The sequence below is a fragment of the Polyodon spathula genome, chromosome 7, assembly GCF_017654505.1.
Source record: "Polyodon spathula isolate WHYD16114869_AA chromosome 7, ASM1765450v1, whole genome shotgun sequence".
NCBI classification, from domain to species: domain Eukaryota; kingdom Metazoa; phylum Chordata; class Actinopteri; order Acipenseriformes; family Polyodontidae; genus Polyodon; species Polyodon spathula.
In genome coordinates, this window is record NC_054540.1 from 30,381,594 (window position 1) to 30,394,064 (window position 12,471).

Below are 12,471 nucleotides of genomic sequence, written 5' to 3' on the forward strand. Positions count from 1 at the left end.
CAATTTTTATTGTGAAACAACAGATAATGAAAAAAAAACAGAAGTGTCTTTACTGAGTAAATACTTGGTAGAGCCACCTTTGGCAGCAATTACAGCTGTGAGTCTTTTGGTATAAGTCTCTACCAGGTTTACACATCTGGATCGTACAATATTAAAAAAAAAAAAAAAATTATTGGTTAGATAAGTATTCACCCCCCCTAAGTCAATACTTGGTAGAGCCACCTTTGGCAGCAATTACAGCTGTGAGTCTTTTGGCAAGTCTCTACCAGGTTTGCACATCTGGATCGTACAATATTTGCCTATGGCAAAATTGTTCAAGCTCTGTCAAGTTGGATGGGGATCGTTGGTGGACAGCAATCTTCAAGTCTTGCCACAGATTCTCAAATCAGATTCAAGTCCGGGCTCTGACTGGTCCACTCTAGGACATCCACTTTCTTGGTTTTGAGCCACTACAGTGTCGCTTTGACTGTGCCTGGGGTCATTGTCCTGCAGAAAGGTGAATCTCCATCCTAGTCTTGGGTCTTTTGCAGACTGAAGGTTTTCCTCAAGGATTTGCCTGTATTTAGCTCCATCCATTGTGCCCTCTACCCTGACAAGCTTCCCAGTCCCTACCGATGAAAAGCATCTCCATAGCATGATGCTGCTACCACCTCGCTTCACAGCTAAGCAGATTCTGGGTGGTGCCGTATACCTTCCGCTTCTTAAAGATTGACTTGACTGTGCTCAAAGGGTTATTCAATGCCTTTGAAATCTTTTTATACCCCTCCCCTGATCTGTGCCTTTCTACAACTTTATCCCGGAGTTGTTTTGAAAGCGCCTTGGTCTTCATGGTAGTATCTTCACTTTGAATGCACTACCCAACTGGGGGATCTTACAGAGACAGGTGTATTTAATCTGAAATCATGTGAACCACTTATATTGCACAAATATGAACTCCATTTAACTTATTGTGTGAATTCTGAAGGCAATTGGCTGCACCTGAGCTTATTTAGGAGTGTCATAGCAAAGAGGGTGAATACTTATCTAATGAAGACTTTTCAGGTTTTTATTTTTAATTGATTTGTTTTTTTACCCCCACATTTTTTCACTCATTGAAAGTGTTGAGTAGGTTGTTTAAATCAAAGGGGAAAAAATCCCATTTAAATGCATCAATTTCAGGTTGTAATAAAACAAACTGTGAAAACTTACTATAGTCTCTCTCTCTCTCTCTCTCAATTTATATATATATATATATATATATATATATATATATATATATTATATATATATATATATATATATATATATATATATTATAATATATATACCAAGAGGGGACCTTAAGACCATGTCGGTCCCCTGGAATTCTGTACAGCCAGGCAGCAAAACATTATAGCCAGGAGCACCATTAACGGAAAAATAAACCTGCCTTACCTTAAATACATAATACGACAAAGAATTTGAATAATGTGTTGTCTTTCGTTGACTAAATCTGGTTGTGCTTTTATGTTCTACATTTTCTTTTTCATGACTTTTTTATTATGGTAAATGACCGTGCTTATTTAAGCACTCTATGATTTGACTGGGGAAAGATCATGTAGGTTTACTGGAGTTAAAAAAAAAAAAAAAAAAAAAAAAAACCCACAACCCGGTAACCTGTGCACTTCCTTTTTCGCTTAATTACTGCGCTTATTGCTTCATTTAAGTTGTTTTCTTTATGTTAAGTTTTCAGGGCTTTTTGTTAATGCACGTCTATTTTGGTTTTTTTAATGCAACTGTTCATTTTAACCAATTTTTTTTTTTTTTTTTCTTTTTTTTACACAACAGTACTCACACGCATTTGGCCACCACCATAACTGTTGCATGAAACTGGAGTGTAATAATCCAGCACCTCTGCATTTAAGCATTTGTATGTCAGCTGACTATATCCAATATCCCCAATCTCTCTCTCAAGCACCTGCATACATATTGTTACACTATCACAACTAAAGGAATACGCTTTTTATTGATTATATCTATCTATCTATCTATCTATCTATCTATATATATATATATATATATATATATATATATATATATATATATATATATAATATATATATTATATATATATATATATATATATATATATATATATATATAGACACACACAGATAAAGGCTATACTTGCATTCTGAGCCATTCTGAAATTTTTTTTTAAAAAAAAGCATAATATCACAGCAGTCAAAAAAATGATAATTCCTCTAGAGGAAAATATACTTGAACTTTAACCCATTTAACTCAGAGACCATCACTTTCAATTCAAAATACAAAATGTCTTGTTTTTTATTCATTCGACAACACCCACTGTACAGAAATGTTCATTAATGATCAACAAAATGAAAATACATTTAAAATAAAAAGGATGTAAAGCTGGTTCATTCGTATCTCAGAGAAACGCACAGACACAGAATGTCTGTACAGCACTAAAACACTTTAAAAAAATTAACTGTACTGCTGAATCTTATCTTCTTTAATATTAGCATCACAAGGGTAAACAAGTATTATAAAAAAAAAAACAACACATCGGGTTTCTGTGAGTTTATAAATTACTCAACCTTTTGTCTCAATTTATAACATTACAGAAACCCTTGATGAAATTATTTTCCTGTAACTCAGTGAAGCAGCTTCTCTTTCTCTCTCTATACACACACACACACGTGAAAGTGGCCAATTATCATTTTGACTGAAATTCCTGGAGCAAAAACAGTCCTCCCCCTCCCCCAAGCTCTGCGGTTGTACATGCTCTCCACTTTCAGAAGCAAATTTGATCTTGACTTTTTAGAAAAATTCAGAAATTCACTTACAACTCGTCATTTTACCAGATGGAGCAACCTGATAAACCACACAAGGCTAATTTACAAACATTGTTTTTTAAATGTTACTGCTTAAGCCTTTTATATGTATGCACAATTAACATTAACTTCATAAAACCTCAGCTGCAAAAATCATATACAATCTCTGCTGAACTCAATCAGATATCGTAAATGCTGACTTCATACAGTTTTTCTTCACTTTCTAATGCTGATAACTAATAACCAACTGTAAAAAATAAAGTTTTTGCATTAACAGTTTATTTAACTGTATAACAAAAATCTAAATTATACTCACTTATCGATACGCTCTGGACCAGTAACCTTTCTTATTCAGTAACACGAGTCAGTTTTGGTATCTACAAGGTTTCATTCTAAAGGCAGTACAATGACTCAGTGTTTTAATCAAAGTTAGAAGCAATGGTCAAAAGAACTGTGAGTCAATCATAGACTTTGTTAAATAGTAGGGGGGCAAACTGAAGGACTAACTGCTAAGTGTAGGGAAGCAAATGTTTATTTATTTTATTTTTTTACAATTAAGAAGCTCTAAGAAACCAAGCAAACCTTGCTGTTGTGAAGTTACGGTTTCATGAATTACAAACCTAAAAAACTGGATAGATGTTTCAGTATAAAATGTACAATATGTACTTACGGAACACAAATTAAATAGAAATACATGCAAGTCTCTGCAGTGTTACACCTACAATTCCCACATGTAGTTTACTAAAGGAAAGTGTTAAACAAACAAAGAAAAGCAAGTACTATTCTTTAGAAGGTCCATAGCATTCCCCAAGGCAGTTCAAAACACTTGCCATGCCAAAAGCATTGTTTTACTATAGCAGACTTTTTTTGCTGAATAAAACAATTTCAAATAGTATAATCTTAGTTGCAGAAAGGAGCAGTCAAGATTTGTTTCTTGTTTCATACCATTAAAAAGGTCTTAGTGCTCTAAGTGTGTCCTTGCCTTTGTGCTTGCTTCTATATATGGTCCATTGAATTAGAAGGCAAAACAATAATGTAACTGCTGCTAGTGCAACAAGTCATTTCTTCCGAGTTTTAAATTGATTTATTTTTTACTTTAATATTCAGGCAAGTTTTACATTTGCTTTGGATCGGGTATATTACATCTTTAATAGTGCAGAGAGTACTATGTTGGGTCAAACCAATGTTCGTGTAGGGGCCATTTGATTGTGGGTTTTTATTTATTTATTTATGTATTTATTTTTTACATTTTAAACCATTTAAAAGGCAAAACCATAACAAAACATAAAACAATAATGTGTTTACATGGAGCAAAAAAAAGCAGAGTGGTAAAATATATTGATTGCCTCCCATGTGCACTATGGGTTAGGTGCCTATGGTCTCAATCAAGTTACAGTTCAACAGGAGAAAAAAATACTAAGGTCACAAGTCATCAAATACATGCAAAAACTCGGAGAGAGGGCAAACTGACTTAAAATTTATCTACAGATGGAGCAATTACACCCATGTGATACATATGTACATATATGTTGTGTGGTGTTATGTATACATATATATATATACACACACATTGTGTGTGTGTGAATATATATATATATATATATATATATATATATATATATATATATATATATATATATATATATATATATATATATATATATATATATATATACTTAACTGCATATCAGATAACTGCATACTCCTGGGTACCAAAAATTTGCTATTTGTTTACATGGTATTGCAATCTGCTCAAATGCCTATCTGATAATTGCATTTTCGAACTTTACATGCACATTACTCAGGCAATGTAAAAGCCACCTACGTGATAGCTGCATACGTAGTTGAGCCAGTGAGAGAGAGAGAGAGAGAGAACTAGAGAAGCTACAGACCAGAGAGAAAGGCAACGTGAGAGCGAGAGAGAGGTTTATCCACTGTGTCTTATGCCAGACAGGTACTGCTCTACAGAGTGGCACAGAAAGTAATGGGACATGGCCTGAGCATGTCAAATTGTAAACAGTTCTCTTCAGTTGTCCATATCCTGTTTTGTTCAAACAAAAGTTGTGATTATGTTCGGTTGGTAAAAGTGCTAATATTTTTTTTTTCATTTTTTAACATTAATAGGACCGTTTTTTTATTAGGACCGGCAAAATTTAAATCTACACTCTTATTCCTTTGGTTCCTTTAAATAATTGTTGGATAACATGGATCGAGAATTGATTAGCAGTTTGCTACGCATGTGGACTGGCAGAGCTATACTGGTGTTCTTTTCTGAAAGGAGACTAATATTGCAGATAGCAGACTGTTTGGTTCAAATTGCATGTACTGCTAACCATTGATAGAGGAGACGTTGCGTCTACAAGCTTCTTGCCCAACACTGACTACAAGCTAACAAGATAACAATGCTGTGGACTACAATTAGCACAGGCTCTAAAGACTTCAGAGAGATCGAAAGAGATAATGCCAGTGGGATCAAAGGGGTCTCAAGAAGATAACAAAAGGCAGATTTATGGACCTTTTGTCTCCAGGAGTGTGACGAATGCACTGAGTTCAGAGGTTGTCACACTAGACTACACACACAGACACACACACACAATAAATTAAAGTACATTTGCTATTGGTTAAGTGTCAGAGAAAGAGGAGGTGGACCATCTACACAGAAGGGTATTTAATGTCATGCAAACATTGTAATGATGAGTATTCTGTTTGTCCTGTACCTGGGACCAGACTCCCTGCATATTTCAATAAACCTAACAACTGATTGAAGAAAAGGACTCTGTGCATTTTCTTGAGTCTACTTAATCACCATCATTTTTTTAAGTTACTTCAATAATAATAAAAAAAACTTCTCTCCCACACTACGCAGTATGTACGTTTTCAGAGTAAGCGTGACAAAAAAAAAAAAACCTAGAGAACAGACTAGATGTAGGCTGCATTTCAGGATCAGATTTTGCTAGTTAAATTCTTGGTTTTAGTTCATTTTGATTAATGTTGACAGACGTTTGAAAGTTTTTTTTACAAAAACACAAAATGGAAAGGTAAAATGCTTTGTTTGTGGAGTTTTAATGAGATTCTGTGGCAATACCACCAACATCCTGGATCATTTAGTAAGAGAGCACCCGACAAAACATGACAGCGGGCCGGGAACACAAGTAAAACAAACTAAAGGAAGCAATACCTTCAGTGACAGCTTATTTTGGAAAGAAAGCTGATCCAAAAAGCATCAAAGCAAAGGAATTAACAGGCCTAATAGTGGATGTTGTCACACAAGATATCAGACCTGTTAGTATAGTAGAGGGAGCTACGTTTAAAAATCTGATTTCGAATCTTGCTTCAGGTTATGAAATGCCCTGTCGAAAGACAATCTCCAAACGAATTACTCTGGACCATGAACGTGCAAAGGAAAGGCTTTCACAGGGTTTAAGTCAGGAGTGTAATTCAATGTCCATCACTACCGATGTATGGACAAGCATGGCACAAGAAGCGTTTTTAACATCTGCCATTACATTAAGAAAAACTGGGAACTCGAGTCAAAAGTATTGTGACACGAAAATTACACAAGACACACACAGCTTTGAATTTAGCAGAAGTGATTAATCAGATACACACAGTTTGAAGTGGCTACAAAAGTAATAGCTTGTGTTTATGACAACGCATCCAACATGTGCAGAGCAATGTCTTTGCTTTCTGCAAGCGAGCATGCTGTGTTACTTTTTGGTAGCGTGGCAAGTGCGAGCTGTGCAGGGCACAATATACATCGTTGCATTCAGAAAAGCTTGCAGGATGTATGACAAGTCCATACATTAGTGGCAGCAGTAGGAAGAGTGTATTTACACATACATAAATGAAAACATTGAAAAACAGGTGGAAATAGCGATGAGTGTAGAGTTAATTGCATGAAAGAAAGCCAGTTGATTTCATACACGCCTGTTTAATAATTTCTGATAATTGCATTGGTTGAGGAGTTGACCGCATGACTACAAACAACTTGAATTCTAACAGGAGGTATACCACAATTACCTCAGCTCAACGAGAAGTCAAGTGCAGCCAAGTTTGATGTTGATCAAAAGCGCAATTTACAGAATTCAAAAGAACGGGGAGAAAATTGTGGACCAATGGCAGAACAGCTGCAATCCAGGCAGAAAAGGACATAGATTTGGCAAAGCAGAAGACATGGAGGCACGCTATTGATACCATTAGTTATGAAGTCCTGAAGTAATAAATATATACTGTTTGTTTGCTATAAATATAGTTATGAACTAACATCAGTATAACTTTGGGTAATTGCATAATCTCTATTATTGCACAGCATCTGTCCGGTCGTGACTCCATGCAATTAAACAGAGTGCACTGCATATTTCAATAACGTATACTCAAATGTTAAGTTTGCAATTCAATTAAACTATTATAATTTCAATAGTTTCCTATAAAATACAATGCAAATTTTTCTACAAAAAAAAAAAAATAGTAAAGCAAATCTTCCTTCATACTGTTAACCCTTTTCTTAAATGACAATAATTGCCAACTCTGTGATATATACAAGACCTTTCAATATGAATATTCAAATTCCAATAAATCCAACCACTTCTAGCTATGACATGTACACTGGATTAAAAAAAGAGCAGCATTCCCTGACAGAAGAGGATATCAATGGGATGGGATTTCACATACCCAGGGAATCCAACACATGCAAACCAACTCAATACAGTCTACAGGACTTAAAGGACCCCCGTGCCCAGTACTGCAGCATGTTAAGGCCTTAATGTTAGTTACAATTCTCATATAAACTGCCGGAGCAGTACACGTTTTAGGAAACTGTGTCTAGTTCAGTGTACTATTATAGGCACTACAAAACTACTGTACAAGCAACAATGCTAACCCCAAACAGTCCCATCCACTTAGTTTAAAAGTTAGCCATTTTGAAGAAAAATCTAAATAGAAATAATCCCCTTTTTTTCTCAACCAGTCATTGCCACTAGTTTACGTTCAGGTGCTTCTAGTGGTTTCTTCCCACTTGAGATACTGTCTCCAGTCTTAAAGTGGGCTTTGCAAGGTTGGATTTTTCTGTTATAGCCATCATAAGTATGATTAAACAGAAACCATAACCTTAAATGAGATCTGTCACCTTTTGAAAGCTATCACTTAGTCATCACTGTGCTGCACTGCACCATACAGCAAACTGAAGTCAATATCATTCAAGCAAAAAGTACAGTGCTTTAGCCAGCCACCATGATCCACACTGCTGCCCTGCATTCTAACCACAGAACTACTGGTTTTCAAACCTATCAATGCAAACTCCATTCCTTTCAAAACTGCGCTACCCAGATCTATTACCATTACCACAGAAAACAACCAGATACTTTCTATCCAGTGACCTAACCACAAAATCTACAAAACCAATCCAACAAACTTGCACACTGAAATATCAAGCTTTACCCTCACACCTTTAAGCGGTCAGCCTGGTACTATCGCTCCTAAGGGTCTGGATTTGTGTTCTATGCATGCTACATGCTCACTACCTTCCATAAGATGGCTGCTTGGAAAGGTACTACAGATCAGGGCTCCAGACTCAGTGCTGCCCTCGCTCCTACTTGCACTTTCAGTGTGCATTTCCGAGCACTGGTGTGCAGATGTGGTTTGAGTCTCTGCCCGGCGTTGGTTACCTGTGATGATGGCGGGGTCCATCCAGCTGCCCGACCCGTCCCAGCTCAGGCTGTGTGTGATGCCCCCTGAGCTTGCTGGCGCCCCTGTGTGGTTGACACTGGAGGAGGAGGAAGAGGAAGAGGAGGAGGAAGAGTTTGGCAGCCCCCCAAAGTTGATGTTGATGTTCGGTAAGAGAGCTCTCAGGCCGTCCTGCCACTCTTTCACGTTTAAACTTTCTACAGAACTGCTATTTTCTGGAGAGAGAAAGAGAGAAAGATCTCCTTCAGCATATTTACAAAAAAAAATTAAAAAATTAAAAAATTAACGTCCCCCGTCCCCTGCCATCATTTCAAAGGGGAGGTTCAACCAAACTTGGTCATAAGAGTCCAGACAAACCAACCAAATTCTTAACACTGGCGTTTTTTCCAGGATTCACCTGTGAGAACCACTAGTAAGCTTTTATTCCAGTATCACAGATGACTTAACCACACTATCAACTGTGCCTAAAGTACCACAACACAACTGAGACAGTATACAGGTACAGTATTGTGGCTACAATACTGTTTACTATAACAGCTTCTCAAACACAATATGCTGAGTGCCACAAATTTCAGTTTTTCAATCCAGTACAGATGAACCCCAAAAAACAAGGTAGAGTGGTGTTACTGTTCAACTTGCCTAAACTCTTGTGTGATCAAGTTCAGACTACCCCCCACCACCACTTGAGCAGATAACAGCAGATATTTTCCCCTATTAACACAAATGCATGCATACAATCAATGCAAATTGATTGTGTAAAGCTGTTAGACTGACATGTCAGTACATCTACAAGACTATAACTGTTTTGCAGTTTGGGTTTTTTAATCTAAAAAATTAAGCTGAAGAAACATTTGGCACCAAATATAAGATTCAGCATGCTTCTTATTATAATGATGTTGGTTTTCATCTATTTTCCTTAACGTTTATTCTTGTATATACATTAAACACCTTTACTCAAAAAAGCCATCATAATAATCCCTCTACCGCTTTTGATAAATTAGAGCAACATGAACATACTGTAGGACTGCATGAGCACAGCATTTAAAACGAGTATTAAAATGACTACGAATAAATACTGAATATGAGATAAACGGTCCTACACTGCATACTAAGGCTTACATTTGGCCTGCATATTTTGACAAGGCACAATTCTAAACACTTAGCCAAAATGTTTAAACTATTAACAAGTCTAAATTATCAATATAAAATTAAATCCTGAGTCTATAAATGTAATTTTATTTATTCCTTTTTTTTTTTTTATCTTGCCTTCCTTTTTTAAAAATAATTTTATAATATCATTACCTAAGGAAGTTGACCTCTTCCTTCCACACTACATAGCGCAACTGATCTACTCTAGGCCTCATTCTCTAAACCTTGCCAATATTGTAAATTATATACCAATGGCCTGAAAGCTTGAAGCCTGCCTGTGGATATATTTTTATTTTTAGTGCATAGAAAGTCTGTGCAAATAGACTTTGCCATTAAGTAACCCACTCTTCCCTTAAAAAAAAAAAAAAATCACAGGATAAACTTTGCTTGGTCAGCCTCAATTATCTTTGTAGGAGAGCTCAGGAATATGAACATAAGCATCAGCAGGCACATTACTTACATTAAAGCCCTGCCATAATGCATCAGACGTATGCCACCACCAATCCAACTGTGCAGTCAGAAATTACTGTCGACACAGATTAAGTGTACGGGCCAGTTAAACTCCAGCCAGGGCAGCATGAACTCAATTACAGATGGAAATGAGGCATTAAATACTTAATTTTCCTTATCATCAGTATCTTATTTCCCAGTGGTATTCAGTTTGGGCAAATTACAAATCCTTCCCCTCTAGAGGTTATGGTTTAGGAATCCCTTGCACAGCAAGGACTCCTGAGTTCTGTTTTAAAACTATATCCAATGCTCAAGATAAGGGGTGCACCACCATAATTCCACAACTGAAAAACAGCCACTTACACCCCCCAAACAACAGATGATTTGTTTTACAGCTGTGAAAAAAACAGAAAATGACCCCTGTAACTTTAACGGTAGTACAGAAAGTAGGCGTTTATTTTTCTGCGACCGCAAGAAGCTTCTACTGGTATACTTGAGAGTGACCAAGTTATGTCACAACCAACAGCTGTCTTTCTTATTACCGCACTTTGACATACCTACAGCAGATAGAACACTGTTGCAACAATTTAAAACTATGTATACATTAATAATCACTTTAAAAGGAAAAGCATGCTTTACACACAATAGCAAAATTAAAGAAGAAAATGCAAAAAATTAAGTACAAAGATTAAAAATAAAGAATACAGCAGAAAATACATTAAATCAACAGAAAATAGCCCACCAAGTGGTCTGGCCTGCGATATAGCTGCTGGAAAACCACAAAGCATTTTGAAGTACTTCAAGCCAGTTGATACTAGTCTAAACTAGTAAACCGGGCAATGCATTTGCTAAAAGGACGTTCAGGTTTGTGGGTTTTTAAAATTTACATTATTGTCATACCTGCTAAAGATAATTTACATATTGCGATATCAATGGATTAAAAAAAAAATTCACCTACACTCAAAGGGACATACTTTTTAATGCTAATACTGCTAAAAATACAGAACGCAGTATAAATCAAGTGTATTTTATATTAATAGACAACAAACCACGCATACTAAATCATGGTCAGTCTCTCAGGCAAATACTACACACTCAAGTATTATTTAACCATTGTATATGCTACTTGCACCAAATGGCGTCACATTTCACGATACTGCTATCTAAATTTCAGGCAAATGATGGGTTTATTTGAAATCCTGCTTGCATCTTTTCCTTTGCTGTATTGAACGGTTTTAAGAGAAAAAGGATGAGTTGTAGGTCAGACACAACTGCAAAATCATTTAAATATCAACGATGAGAAGGAAACTGCAGTGATCACTGCTGTGTCCCTTATGCTCAGCTTCAGCATGGTACAATTCAACAGTACGTTTTCATTCATTTCCCATGCATGAAGAGACGAGAAAAGTTTGTCTGAAAAATATTCTAAGAGATAAATTCACAGTAATAAAACACACTAAAGTATATAAATATATACTTTAGAGAAACTGGATAATTAAATGACAGGTTTCATAGACAGCTAGTATGAAGCAATATTAGTGGAGCAACCAGATGGTAGGACAGCTTTAGTGTACCCTAAATTTTATGACAAATTGCAAGGTAATTGTACTGTACTCTGTGTCTCTTGGGCAGGGGTATTCAATTGGTCTTTGCCAGATAAGGCAATGACCAAATCTCGAGGGGCAACAGGGTGCTCATGATGTGCATATTGGGGGGGGGGGGATTTATAATCTTAATTTTATTAAAACTTTACATTAAAATGGATGAAAATGGGCATCTAATTTCCTTTGTCTAAAATTGACACCCGTTTTTTTTTTCTAAAAATGACTGCACAACAAGCATGCAAGTTAAGTAATGAAAGCACTTCAAATCAGTAGAGGCGGCATGGCAAATCTGAGGGGGGCTACACCCCACTTTGTGTGGGCACGCACAAATCCATTCAAATAATATACAATAACATAAGTGGACCAGCATGAACAGCAAGCATTTAAACAAACCTTAAGAACAGAGAAGTTACAGGAGAGGAGTCATTATTTGAAGGTGTTAAATAATAATGAACTGTTAAAAAATAAATAAAAGTTTGGTTATGAAGCGTACTGACGCAAATGGGAATGAATGTGCATACCGAGTGTGCGACTAAAGTTTATTGATTGAGGGCAGCTTACATAGAGTGTTGTAAACAAGGAAGGAGAAGGGTTATCCCCAAATAAAGTGCAGTAATCATTTGTTCCTGTATTATGGCGTGTGGTCAATAAATACTGCTTGTTAGGGGATGCAAATACCCTGTAGATAGCGGCGACCTTTCAATGATTTGCCACTAGAAACGCTAGTTTCAATTCTGCCCTTCTTTTTTTGTCGTTAACCTCTAACATGGTTG

At 36.2% G+C, this 12,471-nt stretch overlaps 1 protein-coding gene across 2 annotated transcripts in view; it reads right to left on the bottom strand.

The window, feature by feature from the left end:
• Positions 1-12,471, bottom strand: part of LOC121318504 (CCR4-NOT transcription complex subunit 4-like) — a 63,470-nt gene that overhangs the window by 2,882 nt on the left and 48,117 nt on the right. The window contains exon 12 of one of the 2 annotated variants that reach the window (XM_041255240.1): positions 8,477-8,710. The exons of the other annotated variant lie outside the window; for it this stretch is intronic. Coding sequence (XP_041111174.1) covers positions 8,477-8,710 — 234 coding nt within the window. The remainder of the gene's footprint in view (positions 1-8,476; positions 8,711-12,471) is intronic. 2 annotated transcript variants of the gene reach the window in all.